We start from the raw sequence: 27,111 nt of genomic DNA on the forward strand, positions 1-27,111 counted from the left end.
GGGGGCGGCCGCCGTGACTTCTGGGACTTGTAGTCCCAGGGAAAGGATTGCGGATGAAAGGCACTGAGTCGCTTCTTCCCAGCTCGCTGCTCCGGAAGGTTCGGACGCCCTAGGTCGACCAACCCCCTATCTTGGAAGACCCGGCATCTACGGCAAGCGGGAAGGAGGTGGGCACGATAGTTTCCGTTTCCGGTGGGTAAAGGGCAAGCGGAATGTAAACAGGGGACCCGGGGAGTGGCCTTCGGGTAACACAGGCTACGGGTCAGTGGTGGAAGTCGACGGAAGTTGGGGGAAAACGAGGCTGGTGGGTCTTGGGGTGACGGGAGTAAGAAGCTTCAGAAGTCGGAGTTGAGGCCCACCGCGGGTGTGGCAGAGCCAGGACGCTAAGGTTGGTCTCTAGGGACCAGCAGTTTTGGGGTTCAGGCCCTTCCTGGTGCTCGCGCCCCTGGCGGAAGGAGCGGAAGGTAGCTGACTTTGCACCCCGGGGATGGGGCCCGTGTCTGGGGCGGGACTCTGAGCTCGCGGGTGACGTCCTGGGCAGCCCTTGACAACTTCACAGTTTTTTTGTGTATGTGTTTGTGTGTTCAAAATGAGGGGAAGTCGCTAGTACTGGTTTCTTTCTTGCGGTAACGTGTTTCGGGTAAATCGTTCTTGCGGAATCCCTCATCTCCAAATACATCCATATACGCAGAAGGATGCTGTTTTGCTTCCTTGTTTGTGTTCTTCAGTTTCCTCGCCTTCGTTGCTTCACTTTCCGACGCAGTGAAGAGAAACATTCTCTAGCTTGTGGCAGGGTAAATTGTCTGTGTTATTCTGGTTCCCACACTATGTTGGTTTCCCTGGTGGCTCAGTGGTAAAGAATCCGTCTGCAATGCAGGAGACCAGGGTTCGATCCCAGGATCAGGAAGATCCCCTGGAGAAGGGAATGGCAACCCACTCCAGTATTTTGCTTAGAGAATCCGCATGGACAGAGGAGCCTGGCGGGCTGCAGCCTATGGGGTCGCAAAGAGTCGGACACGACTGAATGGCTAACACACACTGTTTCGTCTCTCACATTGCCTATTTGGAAACTTGAAGCCAGAAAACTTAATCATCCTCATTCTTGTCACCTTTAGGGACAGTGGTAAATGCAAGGCTTCTTAACATGACTTATTCTAATATCTTGTGAGAACTTTCTAACGATCCATTCTTGTATTCTCTTTCTGTACTTCTGGACTTAGGTTCCATAGTAAACACACTTACATTTTCAGGCTTTTTGTTGTTGTTGTTCTTTCCCTATGTTACTTGCAGTAATCTTCAAACATAGGAAACTCATTCTCCCCTATTACCATGGGTCTGGGAAGAGGATTTGTCTTTGTCCTCATTCCCCAGTATAGTTTATAATCCATTACTCCTGCAGGCTTTTCTAAAAATCTCTGCTCCTGTGGAAAGCGTGTGGTTTACCCCTATCAGCCTATCCGTTCTTTTTTGGTTTGCTTTGGGGTTGTGTTTTTTTGGCCTCCCTTCTCAGCAGGTGAGGTCCTAGTTCCCCAACTAGGGATAGATCCCATGCCCCCTGCAGTGGAAGCATGCATTCCCAATCACTGGACCCCCAGGGAAGTCCCACACAGTACATTTCTTGATTGCTGTAGTTTATTGACACTTCATTAAGAACTTAGGCACATGACCCACCATTTTCTTACCTCTCCAAAATCTGCCATTGCCTTGGGCCTTTCCATGTTAGTGACCTCATAGCCACCCACACTTTCTTTTGGTCTCTTTCATCCTAGCGGTTACTTTTACTTTATTTCAGTGTGCATTGGTGATGAAGAGCTTGGTAGCTGCTGGAACTTACTATTTCATTACTTTCCATTATTACTCCCACGATGCCCATTCTTTGATAGTTGTGTGTAGACCTCTGGTCCATTGCTTTTCCTTATCCCAATAGTTGATCAGTCAGTTGATACTCTCTTTGGGGTTGTAGGCTTCTTTAAGAATGGAATGAAAGCATAGAGACTCTTGTGCAGGGTACAAACATAAAAATTCATTTACAATTCCAAAGTTTTCTCAGTATCTATAAACCTATCCATGTAACTAGCAAGAGTTCTTGATCCCTTAGTAAATCCCTTCTCGAAATAAATACTTGTTGAATTCTTCTAGGGTTTTCTTTAACTTTGTTCCATCAATTATGCTTGCTCACTCAGCCCTTATATTTTGTATTATTATTGCAGTTTTACAAAGCAGTTTAACATTTGTTATCATTCTGATTAACCATATAGTTCTGTGAATTAAATCATTTACCAATTTTGAATCTTTCAGAAACTTTTTATGATGGAAAATTTCAAACATATATGCTAAGAGAGAAGTACAGAGATTCCATATACTCGTCACCTAACTTGATCACTTAGCAACTCATAGCAATCTTTTAATATGTGTATCTTATATCATATTCATCATTACTTTGAAACAATTCCTAGATACTGTGTAATTTCATGTAAAATATATTAATATGTATTCCCAAAAGATGAGCATACTTTTTGTCAACATAATACTCTTATACCTGAAAAAGCAGGAATTTCTTAATATCATCAAATATGAAGGCATTGTTCTGATCCCCCCTATTATTTCATAAATTTTTCCTACGCATTGGCTTGTTTGATTCTGTAACTAAACAAGATCCACACGTGTTTGGTTTTGTTTCTTAAGTCTCTCTTAATCTAGGGGGTACCTCCTAACTTTCCTTTTTTCTTGAAGAAACCAGTTTTATTTTTCCTTAGTTTCTGTTCCTTGCTGTCTTGTCTCAGACATGTTATTTAGCATACGCCTCTGTATCCCTTATTTCTTATAAACCGGTAGAGATATAAGGTGATGTAGTGTTAATTTTGGCAGGAATACTTCATGGCTGCTGTGTCACTTCCATCAGGAGATACATATTGTGAACTTGTCTTTCTTTACCGTGTTGGGCTTCCCTGGTGGCTCAGGCAGTAAAGCATCTGCCTGCAATGCAGGAGACCTGGGTTCAATCCCTGAGTTAGGAAGATCCCCTGGAGAAGGAAATGGCTATCCACCCCAGTATTCTTGCCTGGAGAATCCCATGGACAGAGGAAACTGGCAGGCTGTAGGCCATGGGGTCACAGAGTCAGACACGATGAGTGAGGAACACTTTCACTTTCACTTTAGGATGTTAGCAGCCATAAATGATTATTGCCTAGATCCACTGTTTTAATTAGGGGCCAGAAAATGGTGACAGCCTTATCCTTTTATCCTTTCTTTACCTGTTTGTTGGAATACTTCTATAAAGGGCCAAGTATGAAATTTAAAGCTCTCTCTTTGTAGTTTTTCCAGAATGGCTTCCTTTGGATGGAAAAGGAAGATCGGTGAGAAGGTCTCAAAGGTCACATCCCAGCAGTTTGAAGCTGAAGCTGCTGATGAGAAAGATGCAGCCGGGAAAGATGAAGGCAGCTGGCTCCACGCTGTTAAACGGAGGAAAGAGAGTCTCCTTGAAGGCTGTGCCGAGAAAAGCAAACAGCTGAAGGATGAAGGAGCCACTCTGGCTGAAAATAAAAGGTATGTTTTTAGAGTTTTCTTTTAGAGGATGGATTTGGTCTTTGGTAGGATGGAATGCTCTTCAGATCATCCGGAGATCTACAGTCAGGCCTGTGTGGCATTGACTGGTATATCCTTTGTGGTGCTGAAGCGTTTGAGACATTAAAAGTAGTAGTGCTAACAAGAAGCACTTTTTAAAAATTCTTCTGTTTCTTCTTTTTCTTTTTTTTTTTTGACTATTGGTAAGGATGATTATAAAAGATTGCTTGTTTATCATTTTTGTCTTAATTGAGTCAAAGTTGAGGAACCAGCCTTTTTGTTTCTAGGAATGTTATTTTGATTCTGGGAGTAATCTTATTGAATTTTAATGAAGTAATGCTTAAACTATAAAATATTAGCACCTCAAATTGGAAGTGAAGGGAAGACAGTCAGTCAATGACAACTACCAGCTTCATGTCCTAATGTTAGATTGTGAATTTTCATTTGTAGTGTTCAGGCACAAAGATTTTTCTCTGGTAGGACTTCACAAGATTGGCTATTCTATCTTAGAAGAAAATCAACTATAAATTTTCCACATTTATGAAATCATTTTGAAAACATCCATAAAACATCTTTAGAAATTCCTGTAAATGCCTGTTAAAAGTGCATTAATTTTGTTGTTTTTATCTGTTTCTCTAGACCACACTAGTGTGTAGAAGGGAAGAGCTATTCAGTTATTGCCATGGGATCCCCTCCGAATTTCCTGTGGTAGATGAGAGATATCAACTTTGTGGATAAACAAATAGCTTTTTTTTTTTCTTTCAAAACATTGAGTCATTTCACTGAAATCAGCTGGATAGGATGCTTTATTTTGAATGGAGAACATTAAGTATTTTAGCTCTTTAGCATTTGTTTTTGGATTACTATATACACAGCTTTGAAGGATCACTAAACAGAATTAAAGATATCTGTAGTTCTATGAGTCATCTGGCTACTCTAAGCCAAAAATAAATAGAAATAATGGTTTAAAAATATCTAGGAGAATATTCAACATTATTGAAAGTAGTATGAGGAGTAGTAAATAATATAAGGAAGAATAGTAAAGTTAAATTAAAAGAATAGAACTCAATCCTTGTTTTCCTATCAACTTCACTATCATTTTCGGTACATTTTAAGCCACAATGTCCTTCCTTGTGTTTTTGAAGACAGTTCTTGATGCAGCTTTGTCTTATGACTTATCTGAAAACCTGTTAGTTCCTGTGTTCTGATGTTTATCGTCTTGTCCTTCAGATCTCTGCTCATAAGTCCTCTTCTCAGCACCCTGTACTTCCTTGTTTTCCATCACATCAGCTTTTTTTTTTTAAAGAATTTTAAATGTCTATTTTGTGATTAGGTGAAAGGAATGCTAATCAAATAAACCTTACAAAAGATTGAAAAACTTCTTTACTCATGACTTATGTTTCTAAATCTGTGTTTCAGAGAAAATCATTAAATTGACCTCTACAATGGTGAGAGATCACAAAGTGAATTAGTTGTTAGGGTGGCAGTTATTTCAAGGGCTGTAAGACTTATTGATGTACCAAGGTGTAGGAACAGTGTTAGACATTTATCGATGTACCAATTTCTTTAAAATGTGTTAAGTTTTAAGAAATGTGTAACGTCATCATTAAAATCTAACATCAAATAGCCATTCATCCATTCATCCTTCTTTTAAAAAAACATTCAAAGAGAGGTAAGATATATTAATAAACTTTAAGGAGCTCAGCTTTTGATAAGATGCTGCTGCTGCTGCTGAGTCGCTTGAGTCGTGTCCAACCTGTGCGACCCCGTAGAGGACAGCCTACCAGGCTCCCCCATCCCTGGGATTCTCCAGGCAAGAACACTGGGGTAGGTTGCTATTTCCTTCTCCAATGGGTGAAAGTGAAAAGTGTAAGTGAAGTCGCTCAGTCGTGTCCGACTCTTAGCGACCCCATGAACTGCAGCCTACCAGGCTCCTCCGTCCATGGGATTTTCCAGGCAAGAGTACTGGAGTGGGGTGCCATTGCCTTCTGCACAGGAATACAAATAATTAGAGTAGTGTGTGCAGTAAGACAGGTCCATAGAAAATATTTTAGAATGACAGGAAATCAGAGCCAGTTCTACCTGTGTATATCAAGGAAGCTCTCACAGATAAATTCAATCTTCAGTTGGGTTTCAAAGAAGGAGTAGTATTTGCCAAACCAATAGTGGTGGGAAGTATTTCAAGAAAGTGGGAACAGAACATGGAAGTAGAAAGAGTCATGAAATTGTTTTACCTGTTTAGGAAAATTCTACTAAGTTGGTATTTCTGGAGCAAAGAAATACAAAAAAGCTTGCAGTAAACACTCCTGAAGAGAAAAAACTAGGTTGTGATCTCTTTGTATGCAACAATAAGACCCTTTTCATTGTTTTGTTAACAATGATGAGAGTAATTTTATGACTTAAAGTAAGAAAAACCACAATCACATCAGCTTTTTAAATTTTCTTTTAGTATTTCTCCCTTTTTGAAGTTACATTTTTCACTTATTTAGTTTTATATTTCTTTGCCTTCTATAGAAATGTCAGCTCCAGGAATGTAGGGACTTTGTCTAAACAGACTTTTGTACTCTAACTCTTGGAACAATTTGTGTCATTTACAAGGCCACTCAGTAGATATTTACTGAGTATTTGTAAGGCTGCTGTGTTATGTTATATTGTGGCTAAATAGGTTTTTGTGGATTAACTACCATATATTACATTGTACCTATCAGTTCAGTTCAGTCGCTCAGCTCAGTCGTGTCTGACTCTTTGCGACCCCATGAATCGTAGTACGCCAGGCCTCCCTGTCCATCACCAACTCCCGGAGTTAACTCAGTACCTTTAGAAATATATATTTTTAAACTCCAGATTGGAACACCATTCTGAGAACATGTTTTATTTCATATTCCAACCACAGAGGACCTTTGGGAATAGAATTTTCCTGTCTTCCTCCTGCCTGAGAATATGACACTTGAGAATTATTGTTCTTTGCTGAGTCCAATTCCTTTCCCCAAAAGCTATGATGGTAAGGATTAAGTAACAAAATATGGAACAGCTTTGAACTTGGAATGAGTAATAATCCTAAGAGTGTAGAGAAGTAGGGGTGCCTCTGGAGGCATTGCTAGAGAAAGGAGGGAGGGAAGGTTGGTGGAAAGGAGGGAGCTCCTTCAGTTTCCTGGGATACATTGTTTTGCCTCCTTGAGATTTTTTTTACCCTGCAGGTTTTCTCATTTAGTTTTATTTAGCACTTAGACAGTTGTCTGAGTACATTGAAAATGTATGATCAAGTGTGTTAATGTCTTTCTTCCTCCAAAGGAGGCACAGCTCTTGAGCATCACAGACTCTACCGTGTCTAGTTTACTTCATTAGTAACAAACTATTAGCTGCTCTTAGGAAAATGTGGTTTGCAACAGCATAGCTTTTAAATGTTGAAGTTCTACCTTGTAGTCTTCAGGATTCCTTCTGACAGAAAACTGGGTTACTTTTCTGCTGAAGCCTTAAATAATGTTAGTGCCTTATGCTTGTGTGTGCTCAGTCCCTCAGTCGGGTCCGACTCTTTGCAACCCCTCTGTCTATGGAGTTTTCCAGACAAGAATACTGGAGTGGGCTGCCATTTCCCACTCCAGGGCATCTTTCCAACTCAGGAATTGAACCTGCGTCTCTTGTATCTCCTGTACTGGCAGGCAGATTCTTTACCACTGTGCCACCTGGGAAGCCCTCGGTGCCTTACAGAGAGAGTTTAGTAAGTCTAGTGGTTATGAGCATGGATTTTGAAGTCATTTTAATTCCATTCAGATTCTAGCTTTATCATTTTTACTGTAAAAATTTTGGGCAGATTCTTAATCTTTTAAGTGTCAATTTATAGTTTCCTTATATATAAAATGAAGGTGACATTTATCTCATAAACTGTTGGGGGATTAAAGAGCAAGTCCATGTATAAATACTTAGCATGCCACATAGCACCTAGTACTCACTAGTGAATATACTTTAGATAGTGTAAGATTTTATATGTGATTGATGCATTTCATGACGTATTAAAATTTTTTTTAACAATTATTTTGTTCAAGCATCTTTTTCTGGAATTAATATTAACCAGGACATACTGTAGACTTCCAGGGTGGTTCAGCAGTGAAGAATCTGCCTGCAGTGCAGGAGATGATTCAATCCTTGGGTCAGGAAGATCCCCTGGAGGAGGGCACGGCGACCCACTCCAGTATTCTTGCCTGGAAAATTCCATGGACAGAGGAGTCTGGTGGGCTACAAAAGTCAGAAATGACTTAGCATGCACACACTTGCACAGGACACACGCGTGCACGGGATGTGCATACCTTTTTAAGAATCACAGTATGGGTTCAGACTTTTATATGCTGGCTTTTAAGGTTTCAGCCACTAGATGGTGATATTTAATTGTGTACCTAAGTGGTCTCATTTTTCCTCGTATTAGTGTGTATGTTTGGAAAGCTGGAATATTTTATAATTTGCCATGAATTTTGTCCCTTGTCTAGAAAAGCGTACTACCAAAGTGAACTTGAGGGTGACCTGGCTGTGTGAAACGCATTCTGTTGAGTGCCAGTCTGGCTGTATTTAATGACAGTGATCTTGCCTCTTATTCTGTGGAAGAAAATAGATGCAGTCAGTGTAGAATGCCTTTTATTTTCTCACCCCACTTCTTCCAGTCTGAGTGTGTCTACATCCAAGCCACTTACTTTTACTGTGTTGTAATGAAGTGCTCCTGCTTTTATCAGAGGCCTATCTAATCCCTTTTTGCCTTATCAGGAATCTTGTTCCTAAAACCACCCTCATTTTTTAAAAAGGTTATTATTATTTTTTTAAATCTATTTAATGAATTTTTGGCTTCGCCAGGTCTTAGTTATGGCGTATGGGATCTTAGTTCCCTGACTAGAGTTTGAACCCAGGTGCCCTGCATTGGGAGCATGGAGTCTTAGCCACTAGACTACTAGGGTAGTCTCCCCTCCTTTTGTTTTGATATCATCTGTTCTCTCTCTCTTTTTTACCCTTTTAAAAATTGAACTACAGTTGAGGTATAATATTATATGAGTTATAGGTGTACAATATAGTGATTCACAATTTTTGACAGTAAAGAATTCACTTGCAATGTGGGAGATGTGGGTTCGATCCCTGGGTGGGGAAGGTCCCGTGGAGAAGGAAATGAAAACGCATGCCAGTATTCTTGGCCTGAAAAATTCTATGGACAGAGGAGCCTGATGGGCTATCATCCATGGGGTCACAGAGTTGGACACGACTTAGCAACTACAACAGACAAACTGGAAGTGTGAAGTTGTCTCTGCTGGTTGATGTGCCATTCCAGAACTAATCAGCCCCACTCACCCTCAGATCCCTGCCCTGCAGAAAGCTCACGATATTCTTTTTTTTTTTTGATAGTTTTTTTTAAATTGATGTGTAGTTGATTTACAGTTTTGTGTCAGTTTTAGGTGTACAGCAAAGTGATTCAGTTATATATATATATATATATATATATTTCAGATTATTTTTCATAATAGGTTATTACAACTCTTCTTATTACCATAAGGTCCCAGCAGATGCTGCTGTCAGCACAGACTAGAGAGCCGCCATGTGTGGTGCTGATAATGAAAAGACCATCACACCTTGATGCTGGCTTAGGTTGGGCCTTATGGGTGCTTTAGAAGGACAGGGTCACATACCCAGAAGTGTGAAAGGGTTAAAGCCTTGTGGGACTGACTTTGATCAATGGGAGGCAGGATATGGAAGGGAGACTGCAAATAAGTTCTTTTTCCTCCATTCCCCACTGGACTGTTTCCAGTACAAAGTGGTTTCACACTGTGTCTGAAGAAGTTCTCCAAAGTTAACAATCATCTGTGTTTGTTTTTGAAGCTGTTGTCAGCTTAACATATGCCTTGTGTTTATTCTCCCAAACTGCCTCACTTTTCTCTTTTTTCCTCACTGTTTCCTTGGATCCTATCTGCCACAAAGAGTTAGCCTGTAAGCTTAGGCTTCATATCATCAGGCTGACATATCATCCTGGATCCCTTTCTCTTTTTTCACTCCTCTTAGCCAGTCCATGTTGCGATGATTTCACTTTTTCACGTATCTGGATCACTTTTCTCCCCCCTTCTGTCTTCATTGCTGTCATCCTAGTCTAATTTATTGTCCTCTTACCTAGATTACTCTGGTAGTCTCCTAACAGGGCTCCCTGTGCTCATTCTTGCCCCCTTATAGTTCATTTTCCTCCGCTGGGCCCAACTGATGTTTTCAAAATGCAAAGCAATTCATGACTGTATTGCTTGGAAACTGTGTGGATTCCCCATCACTCATACAAGAAAATGTATACACTCATAACTGGCCTACTAGTTTCATAATCATGGCTTCAGAGAACCTCTCTTACCTGTCAGTTCCCTTTCTTCCTCCTCCTGTAGCCATGCTGGTTTTCTTTTCTTGCCTCAAAAAAAAAAAAAAAAAAAAGAGTGTTTAAGCCTTGCTTGGCCTTTTGCTTTGTCTGGAATGAACTCCTCCAGATTTTCCATTGGCTGGCTGCTTTCTGTCACTCAGCTCTCAGCTCAGATGCCTTCCCAGAGAGACTTTTCCTCACCCCTGTCATAGCCCTCCGTGTGTCTGTCATCATGGTACTTAACCATGTTTTAATTTATATTTGTTGTCCTTTTGTGCCGTCTTCCCACACACGTACATTCTAGAATGTAAACGTGAGAAGGATGGTCTTTTTATATTTTGTGGAATGCTGCACCCTCAGTACTTAGAATACTACGTGGCCCAGTAGTTTTCTGCTCTGGTGCTCGATAAATGTTTATTAAATGAATAAGCTGGTAACTATATAGCTCATTAAACCTGATGCTATAGCAAATTACAGATCTAATTGGGAGCAAAGTAGCTAAACCCTGTGACATTTCTATCTGGTAATAAGTGTGCTGATTGACTTGGCTTGGTCACCAGCTGTTCTTATACCTCAGTGTCAGGTATTATCTTACCCAGCCCTTGGGCAGTCCCTGGAACTATTCACTCTGCTTCCTTCTTTGTGCTAGTTCAGTGGCATACTGTTAAGGTTGTCCTTAAACTGGCTGAATCAGACTTTGGACACTTATTAACCATAGTGACTTTAAACCAAGTTTTTATCTTTTAATGCTTCCTATCCAGCAGCTGCAGTAGGGCCATGTCTGTTCAATCTGTTCCAAACCAAAGTTGAATTAAGAGATATGCCATAGAGCTTATGAGTGACCATTGATTTATTAGGTGCCAAGTTTCCTGTGATCCAAAAATGGAGAAGCTTGATGGTACCACCTTTTATTCATAGGCCAGGAGAAGAGGAAGGGGAGAAATGAGAAAAAGCAAAAGGAGAAATGAGAAATGAGGGAGGGGAGGGAATTTGACAAGCTGATGGTAGTGAAGTAAATGCCCACCGGTTCTTGGCCCTCTTTAGCCAGTGGAAAGCAGCTCAGTTGTTCCTTTAAACCTATGTGTGCCTTTAGCAACAGTGCACATTTCATTTGGCAGTGCCTCTGCTAACAGTAGTGAAGTGAAAAAGTGAAGTCACTCAGTCGTGCCCAACTCTTTGCGACCCCATGGACTGTAGCCTACCATGCTCCTCCATCTGTGGTACTCCCAGGCCAGAATACTGGAGTGGGTTGCCATTTCCTTCTCCAGGAGATCTTCCCAACCCAGGGATCGAACCCAGTCTCCCGCATTACAGGCAGATGCTTTACCATCTGAGCCACCAGGGAAGCTAACAGTAGTGGCTGTTTTCCAAATCAAAGCAGTGCAGCTGGGGAAGAGGACATTTTTCTTTCTGCCTCAAATCTGTGTGCCTGTGTTTGCATGTGTGTGTTTTTGTGTGCGTGGGCATGTTTGCGTGCCTGCCTTAATGAAAGGAGAAAACAGAACTAGTGATGATCAGTGTCATCTTAAACTTCTTGTTTTATTTTGTACTTTGGGACGACTTAAACTTTAGTGCATAAGCATCTTTGCAGGGGTGGATGGGAAGAGCCATCCTGATTTTTTAGGAATAATGCTGTTGGCATTTTGGGCAGGACAGTCTCTTGTGCATGATTGGCCTTTGCTTTGCAGGCTGCTAATCCTTGATCCTCTTGCCACTAGTGTCTCCAAGTCTTAGTGACAACCAAAAAGTCCTCCGTAAATGCCCTCCATGGGGTGATAATGCCCTTGCTTGAGTTAGCAAGAAAATAGGACTGAAAGTAAAAAGGACATGTGACAGAGTTTAACAGTGGTTGGATCAAGTTGGGGCTTTCCAGGTGGCACTTGTGGTAAAGACCCACCTGCCAATGCAGGAGACATAGAGACACGGGTTTTTCCCCTGGTGGGAAGATCCTCTGGAGGGAAGACATGGCAACCCTCTCCAGTATTCTTGCTGAGAGAATCCAGTGGACAGAGGAGCCTGTCAGGCTGCAGTCCATAGGGTTGCAAAGAGTTGGACATGACTGAAGTGACTTGGCACGCATGGGCCAACTAGAGTAGGGGTTGGCACACCAAATCTGCTTTTATAAATAAGGTTTTATTGGGACACAAGCAGGTACTTTTCTTTGTGTATTGCCTGTGACTGATTTTGTGCTATAGCAGCCTGAGTAGTTGTCAGAGACTGTGGCTCACAGAGCCTGGAATATTCACTGTATGGACCGTTACTACGCTGACCTTGGCCTCCAGACCCTTCCCCAAAGCTACAGCGGCTCTTGAAACCTCAGATATCCCAGAGTCTTAAGATACCCTACTTCTAATCTCTTGATTCTTTCTACCCATATTTCCATTCACCTGGTCTTGGGAATTTCGTGTAATTTCTTTACCTGGAATGGTGAGATGAAACAAAATAAGAATTAAGGTGTTTGCTACTTTTGTCTTAGGATAGAATTTTTTTTTTTACTTCTTTCCTTTTTTTTTTAAAATGTTTTGGAAACATGCTAGCTCCTGTTCCTTCTTTATATCTTCCATGCTTCTCTCTGCTGCTTTCCAAGACTTCTCTTGGAGAAGGAAAGGACAAATTAGGCAGAATCAGTGATATTAGGACCTTTTCTGTGCCCAGCTATGTTCTGGGTGTTGTAGAGAATATAAGCAAATGCACCCTTTGGTCCTTGAATTCATTAGTAAAGAGAAGATAAAAATACATGGAAGAATTACAGAAAAGTTAAATGAAAGCAACATTGGGGTCATTGGAGCAAGCATTGGTCATGTAGTTCTCAGAGCTCACCTCAAGTCCTGCTTTCTCATGTGTCTTTGGACTGCTTCTGTAACTACTCTCTGGTCAGTGGCCTCAGTAAAATGAGAACAAATAATGCCAGTCTTATAGGACTTGGTGAGCACTAAGTGAATTAACTTTGTATGAAAATAATTCTGTGTTAAGTAATTGTATGGAAAGTGTTTGGTAAAACATAAAGTACTTAGAAGTGTGACTTTGTGGTCAATTAAATGGTACTCATGGTCTTCATGAGAAAAGAGGATTTTTACTTGGTCTCTGAGGACAGAGAGCCTTTGACTAGGTGAGGAGGGGGAGGAGCGGGAACCTCAGCGCTCACATTTGTACACTAAGGGTAGATGGGTGGGTAGAGACGAGGCAGAGATGCAGCTGAGGGACTTCCCTGGTGGTCCAGTGGTTGAGACTTTGCACTTCCACTGCAGGGGGTGTGGGTTTGATCCCTGGTCTGGGAAGATGCCACATGGCATGGCCAAATAGTTAAAAAAAAAAAGACACAACTAAAGGAAACAGAGGTGTGGTGGCCAGTAGGAGAAAAAAGATTGGACAGATAGGCTAAGACTGGGAGAGATCAACTTGCTACTGTTAAATCCTATGGAATTTACTACTATACTATAAATTAGAAAATTATGAGTATAAGAATTATTAAGAAGGAATAATTTAACTTTGAAGAGAAAAATGATAGAACATTCTTAAGGATGCCATTTACAGTTTTGAATTAGGCAGTGGCTGATATTTTCTGGTCAGGCCCCTTCCATAAGAGTTCCAGTTCATCCTGTGTTAGCTGCTACAGCTGCATATACTTTGGTGAGCAAAATACCTATTACACTGTCTATGTAAAGCTTTTAGTTTAAATAAACACAGAAATAAATGTAAAGTTTCAAATAGGTTTTTTAAAAAGTTATTTATTTATTTAATTTTGGCTGGATGAGCTTTTCTCTAGTTGCATCAAGCAGAGGCTACTCTAGTTGCTGTGCATGGACTTCTCATTGAGGTGGCTTCTGTTACTGCGGATCACGGGCAGGTTCTAGAGAACCGCCTTGATAGTTGTGGCACACAGACCTAAATGCTCCAAGGCAGTGAGATCTTCCAGATCAGGGATCGAACTCTTGTCTCCTGCTTTGGTAGGCGGATTCTTTACTAATGAGGCATCAGGGAAGCACCCCTCAAATAGTTTTACAAAGACACGGTGAGCCAGTATTCAGCATAAGGCTTCTCTAAGAAAGCAAGAAGACAAATGATTGAGTTCATCCAGGTGAAGAGTTACTGTTTATTGTTTTGCCTTTATTATGATTCTATCATATTTATCATTTAAGTATGCTACTGCTGCTAAGTCGCTTCAGTTGTGACCAACTCTGTGCGACCCCAGAGACGGCAGCTCACCAGACTCCCCCATCCCTGGGATTCTCCAGGCAAGAACACTGGAGTGGGTTGCCATTTCCTTCTCCAATGCATGAAAAGTGAAAGTGAAGTCGCTCAGTCGTGTCCAACTCTTAGCGACCCCATAGACTGCAGCCTACCAGGCTCCTTTGCCCATGGAATTTTCCAGGCAAGATTACTGGAGTGGGTTGTCATTGCCTTCTCCATCATTTAAGTATAGAAACTTGCTATAGTCCAGCCCATTTATTTGTGAATGTTTTTGTTGGATCCAAATTGTACTGGAGTTAATTGCCAGTGAATCTTATTTTATGACATGTATGTGTAAGCTAAATGAATGGAATAATAGAGATAGTAAAATATTTTAAGTGATTTTTGTATCTGAAGTAAAAAATTTATATTAAAGAAATAGTCTTATATTAAAATTATGACTTTTTAGAAGTTTTTCAGAAAATTATCATTGTCTAATGTCACAAAGGGTAGAATAGAGCAACTGTGTTCAATAACTAAGAAATGTCCTTTACTAATTAGAAGTTACATGCTTTTGAAAATGATCTTTATTCAGTGTGTTTGCACCTCCAAGTAATTTCACAGCTCTTTCCTGTTTCCAGAGTGAATTGATCCTTTATAAATTGTTAGTTCTTGTCTATAATAGATTAGAAACTTTTAAAGACCTTTTTCTTCTTTTGTGTAAGTAGATAGTTTAAATTATTACTGAAAGTAGACTTTATGACTTAATTCTTGTCCACATAGGTTCAATAAAGAATGGTGACTAAGATTCAGAGCAGTTTAGTATTGGATTGGCCAACCCATTTGGGTTTTCCCATGAGATTTTATGGGAAAAAAGGAAGGAACTTTTTGGCCAACCCAGCATTTCTAATATTTTTTTAATTTTTGAAATTTGTTTTTAACTTAATTTAATTTTACTTTGTTATTTATTTTTGGCCATGCTAGGTCTTTGTTGCTGCAAGCGGGCCTTCTCTAGTTGCAGTGAGTAGAGGCGGTTCTTGAGTGGTGTGCTTTGCATTGCAGGGGCTTCTCTCCCTGCAGAGCATAGACTCCAGGGTGCGTGGGCTCAGGAGCTGCAGCTCACTTCAGAGCACGAGGCCTTAGAGCGCAGGCCCAGTAGCTGTGGTGCATGGGCTTAGTTCTCTGAGGCTGTGGCTCTTCCTGGACCAGGGCTCAAATCTGTGTTGCCTGCATTGGCAGGTGGATTCTCAACCACTGGACCACCAGGAAAGTCCCTCAGTATTTCTTTTTAAAGTACATTTATATTGTATCTCTATACAGTATAAATATACTATAGTCTGAGCATCATCTCAGTACTGCTTCCTGTTCCAAATCCCCTCTCCTTCAGTATGACTGTCTTGAGAGAATATGCAGTTAGGAAGTATACTTTTTCTCTTCCATTGTTTTTACTCCTTTTTTTTCTTTCTCTCTGAGCCTTCCTGAAGTTTCGGGAAGTTAGGTTCCCTTACTATGAGTGCTCATTATATGGAACTACACATTATTTTTTCCTTGGTTTCTTCAGAATGTTACTCTAAATTCTAAACAGAAAAACTCAAAATAATTTATGGAATTTTTTTGTTTTGGTTTAGTGTATTGAGCATTATCTAAAGCTTGAAACCTGATCTATCTGCATTGGAAATCACACAAGTTTCAGTCAAATCTGTCTAAAGCTGCTTTTAACATCTTTATAATTTCTCTGTAAAAGCTCTCCCCAAATCAAGGAAGCAAACTCTTAATTTCAAAAATTATATACTTAACAGTGGTAAGCCACTTCTGATAAACTAAGCTGGAGAAGTTACTTCTATCATTAAGCATTTGGGGAAAACAATGATTATAAATATTAGGAACACAATATAAAATAAGGTGAAAACTTTGATGTTCTCGATAATATAGTTTTTATAAGGAAATAAAGTGATGAATCCTGCATTAGCTACTGATTTACTAAAATGTGTCTGTATAGGAGGGACTTCCCAGGTGGCGCTAGTGGTCAAGAATCCGCCTGCCAATGCAAGAGTCACAAGAGGTGTGGGTTTGACCCCTGGTTGGGAAGATCCCCTGGAGAAGGAAATGGCACCCCACTCCAGTATTCTTGCCTGGAAAATTCTGTGGGCAGAGGAGCTTGGAGGGCGAGGTCCATGGGGCTGCCAAGAGTCAGACATGACTAAACACATGAAGCACAGAGCTGTATAGGAATAGCTTTTATATTTGTTTTGGTATTTCCACATGAGCACATAAAATTGTATGATAGAAATCTACCATAATTTTAGTGAAAAGTAATTACCATTTGTTTTTAGTGACATTTTATTTGACATTGACAAAATGCTGTAACATTGCTTCTTAAATACAGTCTTCATTCATAGATTCTGTATTTGTGAGCTCACTTAATCATTTTAAATATATTTGTAAGCCCGAAATCAGTTTCCAGGTGCTTTCCCAGCTGAGTTCTCAGCTGAGTCAAAACACTCCTTCTGCCTTTGTGTTTTAGCTCTCACAGTGAAAATATGCATCCTCTCTGTGATCTCTTTCGTGTTATGTTTTCCACATTTTTTGCTTTTCTCTTGGTGATTTTGCTGTTTTAAAAGGCCCCCAAGTGTAGTGCAGAGGTGCTTTGTAGTGTTTGTTGTTAAGTCCAAGAAGGCTGTGATGTGCCTTACAGAGAAAATATGCAGGCGGAGGCAGGGGGCACAGAGCATTGTGGAGGCTCATCAAAAAAATGAGGTGAACAGTGGTCTGTCCTCAGATCAGTAGTAGTTCCTAAAATCGAGTGGTCTTTCTCCCAGAGTTAAACACAGTCTTCAAACAGATAGCTTCTCAGAGCTCAGCAGGGGACCGTATAAGTATAGGAGATATTAATAGTAGTTCTGATCATCATTTCTGCATATTCAGAAATATGGTTTGCCTGGAAACAAAGACTGCCAGCCATTGTGGGGTGAATCTTCAGCTTATCCTTGTATGTAGACTGCTGCTACAAAGTAATAGTAGCCATTGATAACAACCCACATGGCAGTTAAGGCAGACTTTCTAAAGTTCCCTGCCACACTGTCCACCCTCACCCCTGCTGCTGAGCATGGAGCTGGCTGTGTGGCAGATGTAGTCTAGGATTTGCCACACTGGCATGAGACCTTGGAAATGGTATTGCCATTTGTATTATTTACTAGTAAAGGGATGCTATAGCATGGTGAAAACAGAGAATGTACTTTTTAAATGTTATTTAACTTTGTATTTTCTACCTAATTCTGCCTTTAGTTTCCTTCTCCCTGCTTAAATCAGTGCAAGTCAGCCCACATTTTTGGTTGTTATGGTTGGCCGGGATCTTCACGTAGTAGGTAGGAAATTATGTGCAAGCATACGTAGAGGAAATGAAGGGTAGCTGGAAGTGATTCAGGAGAAGACAGCACGTGATAGGGCTTAATATACCAAGAGAGAGATTATCAGTGGTTCACAATCGTGGTTTTTATTAGTATAACCTAGGGAACTTTTTAAAAATACAAATGCTTGGGCCCTACTCCAGAAACTTCTCATTGATCTGAGGCAGGGACGTGTGTGTGTGTGTGTGTGTGTGTGTGTGTGTGTGTGTGTGTGCGCGCGCGCGCGCGCGCGCGCATTTTGTGTATGTGTGTGCATTTTTTTGTGTGTGTGTGTGCGCATTTTGTGTGTGTGTGTGCATTTTTGTGTGTGTGTGTGTGCGCGTGCGTGCATTTTTTTCTCCTCTAAAACCTCTCTAGATCACCCACCATCCACCATCAAAACTGGTGGATTATATATTTTCTGTTTAGCTCTAGAAGAAAGGATGAGTAGCATTGATGGAAAGGTACAGAAAGTTTCAGCTTGTTATAATGAAGAATATTCTGGTAATTTGAACTTTGTCCTCCTAGAAATATTAAAGTATACATGAGTTAACTGCTTGGGAACAATGATGTGAGGATGACTGCTTTGGATAATGTGTAGGACTTATCTTTCCTTAATTTTATTTAAAAAAGAAAGTGCTGCTGTATTTCTGCAGATTTATAAAATTCAAAGATAATTGTTTTACAGTATTGTATTGGTTTCTGCTGTACAACAGTATAAATCAGCCATAAGGATATATGTATATACATATGCTTCTGCAGATTTAGTGTGGAGTATGCTAAGATCAGTTTGGGGCATGTTGAGTCTGAGGTGTCTGTAGGAAATCTAGGTGGAGATGTTGACTCAGAAGAGAGTCATGACTGGGAGAACATCAGTGAAAAGACGGTGGTGGAAATCACTGTCTCCGTACTGGTTTTCATTCATATGACCCGTATCTTATAAACTTACTGTATATTGATAGTGATAAATAAAACACGATCCCTGGACTCATGGAGCTTATAGACAGAGAAACTAAATACTGAAGAATGTTTACAAAATGACCTGGCAGCATCTTAAATTGTCATCTCTGTCAGCTAGATTGCTGCAGTAGGGTCAGGGGTTGCAACTGGATTATAAATTATTGGGAGAAGTCCTTTGTAATCCATTTGAAATGAGTGACAGCATATGCAGACACTGAGATTGGAGAAAAAAAGAAATTCTGTGGTGCTTTCTTAGCCCAGAAAATATATTTTCAGGGAAAATTTCCAGTCTTTTTAAATTTATATTTTGCTTTTGCTACCCTTTTTAAAAAAAAATATTTTGTCATTTGCTGTCCTTTCCCTTCATCTCAAATTTTTCTGCTTTTGTAACATCATCATTATCAGTTATTGAATAGAGAGATTTCATGGTAAACAGTTATTTCTTATTTTCTGACTTTTAAATTTGGTCTTGTATTCTCAAAGACTTACTGAAAATAGAATACTAATGTAACTTTGACAACTATAGATACCGAGAGGCCATTCAGAAGTGGGATGAAGCACTACAGTTAACCCCAAATGATGCTACCCTGTATGAGATGAAATCACAGGTAATGGTTATGAAGAATTTCCCTTTCATTGTGAAATTGCACTGTTTGTGATGTGAGCAGTGATGAGCCAAAAGAATATTTCCTCCCATTTGCTTTTGTTAAATACAATTTGTTTATTTGGGGAAAACATATGTCACCTTATTATTTATGGCTCTTTCCTCATGCATCAAAGTGGAAATTTGTTTACCTTAATAGTGAAACTAATTTTTATTTCAACATAACTATGCTTAAGATATGAGTGATGGGTATCTTTTAAAAAGTTATGGTGATCTCTTAAATAGATGAAATGTGTTAGCTTTCCTTGGAAATTAATTGTAGTGGACTTGACAGTAACTCAGTCTCTTCAGAATGAGGATGAATTGGATTCTGGATGAAGTTATTTCTCTTAGAACAGCCTGGTCCATAGCAAAAGGTCAGAAGAGACTCAGTTTATTAATAGTGTAAAAATAACATTTGTACTTATAAATACGTTTTTAATATTTTGTGGGAAAGTTCATAAAGAAAACCTCTGGAGTACTTCTATTAGATTATTCAGGAGACTTTTAAAATCTCAGACCGAGCACTAACATACTTCTGGCACGGAATAGCTGCACTTCAGCCTGATCTGCCCACCTAGCATATCTTTCAGATGATGATCCAAAACATAGGGCACATCCTTTTCCAGATCTGAGTTTAATTTATCCAGGAAAAACCCAAATAAGTTATTTTATACTGACCTTCATTTGGATAAGCCTTTAGTTTTTAATCTTAAATATGTATATATTAAAGGTAGGATTTGTGGCAAGCTGTATGAAATGAGTCATTTTATTTGGAACCTGATAATGGTAGTGTCATAAATCTTGTGAAATGCAGATGGTCAAAATTTTATAGATAGAAGCGAGCACTTCCCCATAAATTGAAGTAGAGGTTCTGGAACGCCTTGATTTTTCTGGTGTGTATGATTTGGAGAACCTAATTATGGTCAGGCTGGTGGCGTGTTTAAATGATTTTTATAGCAGGAAGATGTACTTGTGGGACAAGATGGGTGGTTGAACCAAAATTTATATTTACCTAGTTTGACAGAAGGACCTGGGGTTCCCTAAAAAACACATTGTAGGTTGAGTAAATAGATGGGGAGTTGGAGTTCAAATAGCTGTGAGCCATCATGGCCAGAATATGGCTCTCTGGTTTAGTTGGGGCTTTCCAGGTGGCACTATTGTTAAAGAACATGCCTGCGAATGCAGGAGACATAAGAGACATGGGTTTGATCCCTGGGTTGGAAAGAACCCCTCAAGGAGGAAGTGGCAACCCTCTCCAGTATTCTTGCCTGGAGAATTTCATGGACAGAGAAGCCTGGTGGGCTGTAGTCCATAGGGTTGCAAAGAGTGGGACATAACTGAAGCAGCTTAACATGTATGCATGCAGTAGGGTTCAACAGTTGCAAAGAGAATATATTTTTCATAATTATTTCAGGAATAGGAAGAATATAACTTTTAACCCTGAGTAACAGAGGAGGGGGTTAAAACCACTTAAATGTTATATTTTCCAGACTAAAAATATATTTTCAAAAATGGAGAGTTGTTTACATATGATTGTTTACATTTTTTTTTTCTGGCTAGTTTTTAGTTTGCTGATTTATGAATGTTACTGATGGGTTTCTTCTTTTTGGGCCATAGGTCCTAATGTCTCTTCATGAAATGTTCCCAGCAGTTCATGCTGCAGAAATGGCTGTCCAGAGAAATCCACATTCATGGGAATCTTGGCAGACTTTGGGGCGTGCTCAGCTTGGATTAGGAGAGATAGTCTTGGTAAGGAAGTCAGATTATTACAGTGATGACATTTTATTTTGACATGCTTTTGATCAGTTGAACCAAAAAGTAAATAGTCATTTATCAAATCTACACAAAAGGTAAATAGCAAATAACCTTTTAAAGGTATTAACCCATAAACACTGCTCACTTATTACTGAACATCTTTTTTCCATTATAAACGTCAATTACAATATATCAGGATCAGAATATTTTTCAGGTATTTGGCATCATGGGAATTAAAAAAAATAATAAATGTTGGCATTTGGTAAACCTTATTTAAATATAAAATAACTTTTAGATTAGTTCATTGCATCACTCAGTTTACCCCCATTAAAAAGTGATATCAGTAGCACTTTGGAGACAAAACCACTAAGAGATTGTGTTGAAGAAGGAAGAAGGTAGAATACAGAAGAATAATGGTGATAATGATAAATACTTCACACTGAAAAGTTGCTAAGCTTGGTGAACAGAGAAATGGAAAAGGGTTGAAATTGAAGTATTCATTGTGTAAAGTTTACTAGAAACTGGTACTTAATGTTCTCACCTTATCTGGACTATACCTTGTATGTAGCAAAGGCTCAGTAGGTCAGAGTTGGCTGTGAGCATTGTCTTCTTTTCATTTTTGTTTCGACTGAACTATATATACCTAACAGCTAATTCCCTAACAGGTGTTTGCAAATCTAATATAGTGGTGCCAGATTTCCTCTGTGTCATCAAGTAAATTAAAATTTTTCATACTTTTTTTAGACTTTTATAGTTGAAAACAAAACAAGCAAAAAATCCCAGATAAGTTACTTCTAAAATTCTTGGTAAATCTTGAGTTTAACATTACTAGTAATGGTTTTAGTAAGTTGTGGATAACTTAAATTTTTCCAGTACTCTTGTAAATATATGATTATTTCTAATTACCAAATAGGGTATTTATCAAATTCTCAAAGATCATATAGACTCTTGATGAGAAAAGGATTGAAGTAATTTCAGAATTATAGTCTGAAGGAAGATTCATAGCGATGGAAACAAGTTTAACCAGAGATTGTTTTTTTTCCTTGCCATTTGACATAGTCATCTTTTCTCTCTTTTGTCTGAAGACGTAAATCATATCACAGTTGGAAAAAGAAATTCAAGGAATTTAGTTTTCTAACAGGTTAATTGCAAAACAAACAGAAGTCTAGCTTATAATACATTTTACCCATTTCTCTTTTAATAAAATCTTAGAAATCATTATCTGTTTTACATAGAAGTGTTTACGGTAGTGGAGAAAATCTCTAGGACGTATAGTAAAGATTGTCCTATAAAGAAAGAAAATAAAGTGCAAATGAAACAACAGAGCCATTTTGAATCAGCTAATGAAAGTAAAATTATTCAGTATTTTAAGTTTTCAAAATGAGAGTACCAGTGGTTTAACTGTTACTTTTTTCCCCTTGGTAAATTTCTTTCTTATTTATATTGTGAAATTATTGGAGGAATCAAAACTGTTTTTTTCCCCCCATTTAGGATGATTTTAGGTCTCTATTTGAAAAAAATCTAAATTTTTGATTTTTAGGTAAACTTGAGCTGTTATATTGAAACACTGGAATAGAAAAAATAACTTTATTCATTGTCATAATGAAGGGAATACTGTAAAAAATATATTGAAAACAAGCTAAAAATTTTAACATCTAACAGTTCTTAATATATCCATATGGACAAAAACGTAAGAAAATATGTAAGTAAATTAAACAGACAGTAAGTTAAAAGTCAATAGTTGGATATATATCTATGAGTAATATTTAGATTTTTATGTGGAGCTGAGTGTGTATGTTAGAAAATGGTCACAGGCTTACTTTGTTTTTCATTTTCTAATTCTTGGAGGTGTAAAGTTAGGTTTTTGCTTGAGATCTTTTCTGTTTTAAGCATAACATTTATCACTATAAACTTAAAGTTAGTTTTGCTTTTGCAGATATACCATCCTATAGTGTCAGGATGTTATAGTTTCATTTTCATTTCAAGATACATTTTAATTTCTCTTTTGAGTTCTTCTTTGACTCACTGGTTATTCAAGAGTGTGCTACTTAATTTCCATGTATTTGTGAGTTTTTCCAGTTCTATTGATTTCTAGCTTTATTTCATTCTCTTGTAGTTCAGAAAAGACACTTGGTATGTCTTCTTAAATTTAAGACTTGTTTCGTGACCTGAGATGTGATCTCCCTGGAAAACGTTCTGTGTGTTCTTGAGAATAATGTGTATTCTGCTGCTGTTGGATGAGTCTTTTTATATTTGCCTGTTACATCCCTTTGGTCTGTAGTGTTGTTCAGGTCTTCTGTTTCCTTATTGATCTTATGTTGGAATGTTCTATCCATTATTGAAAGTAGGACATTGAAGTCTCCTGCTAATACTTTATTGCTATATGTTTCTCCCTTCAGTTCTGTCAGTGTTTACTTTATATTCTTAAATGTTCTGATGTTGGGTATGTATATATTTATAATTATTATATTTTTCTGGTGAATTGATTCTTTTATCATTATATATAATGTTCTTCTTTATCCTCTTGTGACACTTAAGACATGTTATCATTATTATGATCTAAACTTTTGGCTTCAAAGACAGGCATTCCTAATGCCTTTCTGATCATGAGCTGGCCCAAGAAATCCCCAGATTTACATGTTTGTTGATTTCCAGAAGCTGAACAATGCATTTGACTTGTTTTGACCCATCATATCAATACCTCTATTTTAGTGGACTTTTTGGTCGTTACCAACAGTTTTGTCAGCTACTTTCTTTTATACTTTTTGACTCTTTTTTTTTTTTTTAACCATAACCATCATTCCAGTACATTTACTGTTTTTTAAAACCATAACCATGATATCCAGCACAGCTCTAACTTCCATCTTTACATTGTAATACAGTGAGAAAAAGGGAGAGAGAGACATATTGTGGATTATATTAAATACATTCCTTGTTAAAACTAAGCAAAGAAGTCTGACCTTTTCTCCCCTGTAGGCAATTCGAAGTTTTCAAGTAGCCCTTCACATCTATCCAATGAACCCTGAGATATGGAAAGAAGACCTTTCTTGGGCAAGAACACTCCAGGAACAGCAGAAAGTAGCAGAGAGGATTAAAAAGAGTGAAGTACCAGCAGAAGTAACACATTTCTCACCGAAGTCAATTCCTGACTATGACTTTGAAAGTGATGAGATTGTTGCTGTTTGTGCAGCTATTGCTGAAAAACAGAAGACAGTTGCAGCAAATAAAACAATGGTTATTGTGTCAGCTTCTGGGACTGTAGAGACTGTGACCGAGAAGGAAGACGGTGCTGTACCACCGGATGGCTCTGTTTTTATCAAAGCCCGATGAAGCTTAGCAAGAGTCATTTGAACCCATCTTTGATTACCACTTAACTTTTAGGTGTGGGGGCATTTAGTCTGGAGAAACAGGGTAAAACTCCTGCTTGTTAAATAGTTTTTCAGATGAAGCATATAAAACTTAAGTGAAAGAATTATTGTATAGTTTTTGGACTGTGCTTTGATGCGTGCTTTCAGCTCAAGATTAAAATTCTGAGTACATGATTTTTTGATTAAGAAGCTTAATTTAATCCAAATATATAAGTGAATGCATTTTCAAGATACAACTTGAAAAGTAAGTTCTCAAATAGTGAATAACTTGATGGCCGGTGTTATTAAAATATTGACTTGTTGATTTTTGTTTAAAGGAAGTAGGCTTCTTTCCCTGCTAGAAATATACTGCTGTTCCTATTCACTCTTCTTTTTCTCTTGTTTCATTAGAGTAAGTCTGTCACAAAGCTTGAATCTTTTTGATACTCATTTTGATTCAGAGTTGTCATTTGGTCCTATGTAGGATCTTGAAAGTTTGAAAATGCATGCAAATGTGTACGCTGAACATTTTCTGAAGTTTCTCTTAATTTTGATTTGTGCTTTTAACTTTATAATTAATATAACAATGATAGTTGCCACTTTCAGTATTTTTTAGATGTGTGAGATGCTGACAAATGTCAGAATCATGGTTTATTTTTTAAATTATTAAGGCAGATAGAGTAGTCCTTAGGACCAAATGAGTCATTTTAAAGATGTGCATTTTAAAAAAATCAGTGGCTCTTATAGATACATCATACCAAATTGCACTACTGTTTTCCCCGTCAAAAGTAGTATTTTCTTTTCCTTATTTTTAAAAGATTAAAAACAACTTATTTCTTGCTGTAATTTCCTAGCTGATGGTTTAGAATTCCTTTTCTAGTTAACTTTTATGGAACTGCTCAGTGAAATGAGAAACAATCACAATTTTAAATGACTCGATTATACTTTTCTAAAAATTGAGGAGGAAAAATAGATATGTTATTGAAGTAAAGGAGTGAATAACTTTTGGCACAACATACACAGAAACTGAAGTGTGATTTACAGTTTAATCCCATGAGTAGAAAGGATATATTGAAGGATATATTTCATTGAAAGGTCACCATCACATCCACAAATCAATACTGACATTGCTAATGTTATTATTATTTTAGTACAGTTATATAGAACTGCTGGGTACTGTTACTTCTGAAACTCAGGAAGCTAGTATTGGTATTTTATCCTTGTTAGAGAGGAAGTAAGTTACTTTTTATTTTAAGGAATTTTATCTTGCCCACTGGGAGCATGTACATGTAACAGTCTGAGATGGCTGAAAAACTTCTTTTTTAGTGGAATGCTTGCTTCTTTTTTTCAGAGTTGGAGAAGCCAGCATTTGCCTTGAAAAGTATTATTTTTCCCCTCCAAAGTTATATCAGATAGTTAGCTCTGGTTAGAGAATTTTGTTTTAGAAAGATCAAAAAAAACATCAGTTATATTTTATTTTGTTTAATAATGCATATTCTTCAAGGGCAGGTGGATGGGTGTGTAGAGAAATGTGCACTTACTGTTTCATATGTTGTTTTGAGTAATAGATGTTGATTGTATAGTTTGTGAATAAATAGGTTTTTTTGCTTTTAAAGGTTTGCCTATTACTTTGTGTTGTTAGCTTTTGAAAAAATTAGATTGATTAATTTATTTCTTATGTGAAAATAAAATATGTAAGGCACCTTGTATGGTGTCTTGTGTATGAAGTACTCAGTAAATGCTAGCTGTTTCTATGAAGCACTTTAATTGGTTTTATTTAACCTCACTTTCTTCTGATTTTAAGAAAAGAGGAAAACTTCTTTGTAATTTTTTCCATACTTGGAAGTGAGAAGTCACTCCTGATACTACAGACAGCTGGCTTTCAGGTGGGGAATGCTCTTGGTATAGGTTTATACCTCAACCCAAAAGAAACAAGATCCAGGATGGGAGCGCATGTAGCTACTAGATTCTGTTTATGAACCTGCTGTTGCCTCTGTACTGGTATCAGTAGGCCAGGTTAGTCTCTTTCTTACACAGAGATAAGACATAAGATGGTTTAGATGCAAGGTGGAGGAGATAAACGAAATAGTGGATTATGGAGGAGAAAGGGATCTCATTTCTTCAGGCCCCCAAAAATGCTTAGTTAGCACTCTTTTGTGTATGAAGGGAAAAATGCATACATTATTTTATAAGGATATGAATACTGATAGATTTATACTAAGCTTGGTAACTGTAATAGCAAATTCTTTCAATCTGAGGGAAATAATTGATGTTCATGATAATGATATAATTAAAGATATTTAATATACTTTCTGAAACAACATTAAACACTAATACTATATTCAACATAATTTGTAGTATTCTTATCTGAAAATGTGTGTGGCATAGGTACTCATTAGTCAGAACACTATACAATCCAGACCATGTCTGATAATTTGAGAATCATTATTCTCTAGACAACAGGTTCTTAGATTATAAAGTATTTATCTTAAATGTGCTAACAAATACTACATAAACACATGCAAGGTTTAGACCACAAAACCTGAATCTATTTTATTTTTTTGTAATTCTTTTTTTCTTTAAAAAAATTTTTTTTTACATTTTTTAAATTGGATAATAATTGCTTCAAATATTGTGATGGTTTCTGCCATACATCAACATGAATCAGCCACAGGTATACACGTTTCCTCTCTCTTGAACCAAGATCTACTTTAATTGGAGCCTATGTTTTACGGTACACTTCAGTATGAAATTAGCTTTTAATTGATGTTATATGTCAAAACTATAAAGAAGAGTTTAAATTAAAAAAGCTTTGGCTCAGAAAGCTGTTGTTTTCATGATTATAACTGACCAATATAGCCTTTTCAGTTTGAAAATTGTGCTTTGTGTAATGACGTCAAAAGCTCGTTTCCCTGCCTT

General features: G+C 38.1%; 1 protein-coding gene across 4 annotated transcripts; it reads left to right on the plus strand.

Moving 5' to 3' along the window:
- The first annotated feature begins 67 nt into the window (after positions 1–67).
- Positions 68–24,560, plus strand: TTC33 (tetratricopeptide repeat domain 33). 4 transcript variants are annotated; one of them, XM_052659265.1, is made up of 5 exons: positions 68–167; positions 3,316–3,546; positions 18,971–19,052; positions 20,708–20,839; positions 23,822–24,560. In XM_052659265.1, exons 2-5 carry the CDS (start codon positions 3,326–3,328, stop codon positions 24,173–24,175), a joined length of 789 nt encoding a protein of 262 aa, XP_052515225.1. In that variant the 5' UTR covers positions 68–167; positions 3,316–3,325; the 3' UTR covers positions 24,176–24,560. The 4 variants fall into 4 exon arrangements, with proteins under 4 accessions (XP_052515225.1, XP_052515228.1, XP_052515224.1 ...); XM_052659268.1 differs by lacking the exon at positions 68–167 and adding an exon at positions 236–261; XM_052659264.1 differs by lacking the exon at positions 68–167 and adding an exon at positions 258–388.
- Positions 24,561–27,111: the final 2,551 nt, after the last annotated feature.

Source organism: Budorcas taxicolor, chromosome 20, assembly GCF_023091745.1.
Source record: "Budorcas taxicolor isolate Tak-1 chromosome 20, Takin1.1, whole genome shotgun sequence".
Taxonomy (NCBI): domain Eukaryota; kingdom Metazoa; phylum Chordata; class Mammalia; order Artiodactyla; family Bovidae; genus Budorcas; species Budorcas taxicolor.

What these genes read in the sequence shown, in the direction of transcription:
- TTC33 (XM_052659265.1), top strand. Translation starts at nt 3,326, where the DNA reads ATGGCTTCCTTTGGATGGAAAAGGAAGATCGGTGAGAAGGTCTCAAAG. An exon ending in ACTCTGGCTGAAAATAAAAG is followed by an intron (nt 3,547 to 18,970) that starts GTATGTTTTTAG and finishes TGACAACTATAG; the next exon opens with ATACCGAGAGGCCATTCAGA. An exon ending in GATTAGGAGAGATAGTCTTG is followed by an intron (nt 20,840 to 23,821) that starts GTAAGGAAGTCA and finishes TCTCCCCTGTAG; the next exon opens with GCAATTCGAAGTTTTCAAGT.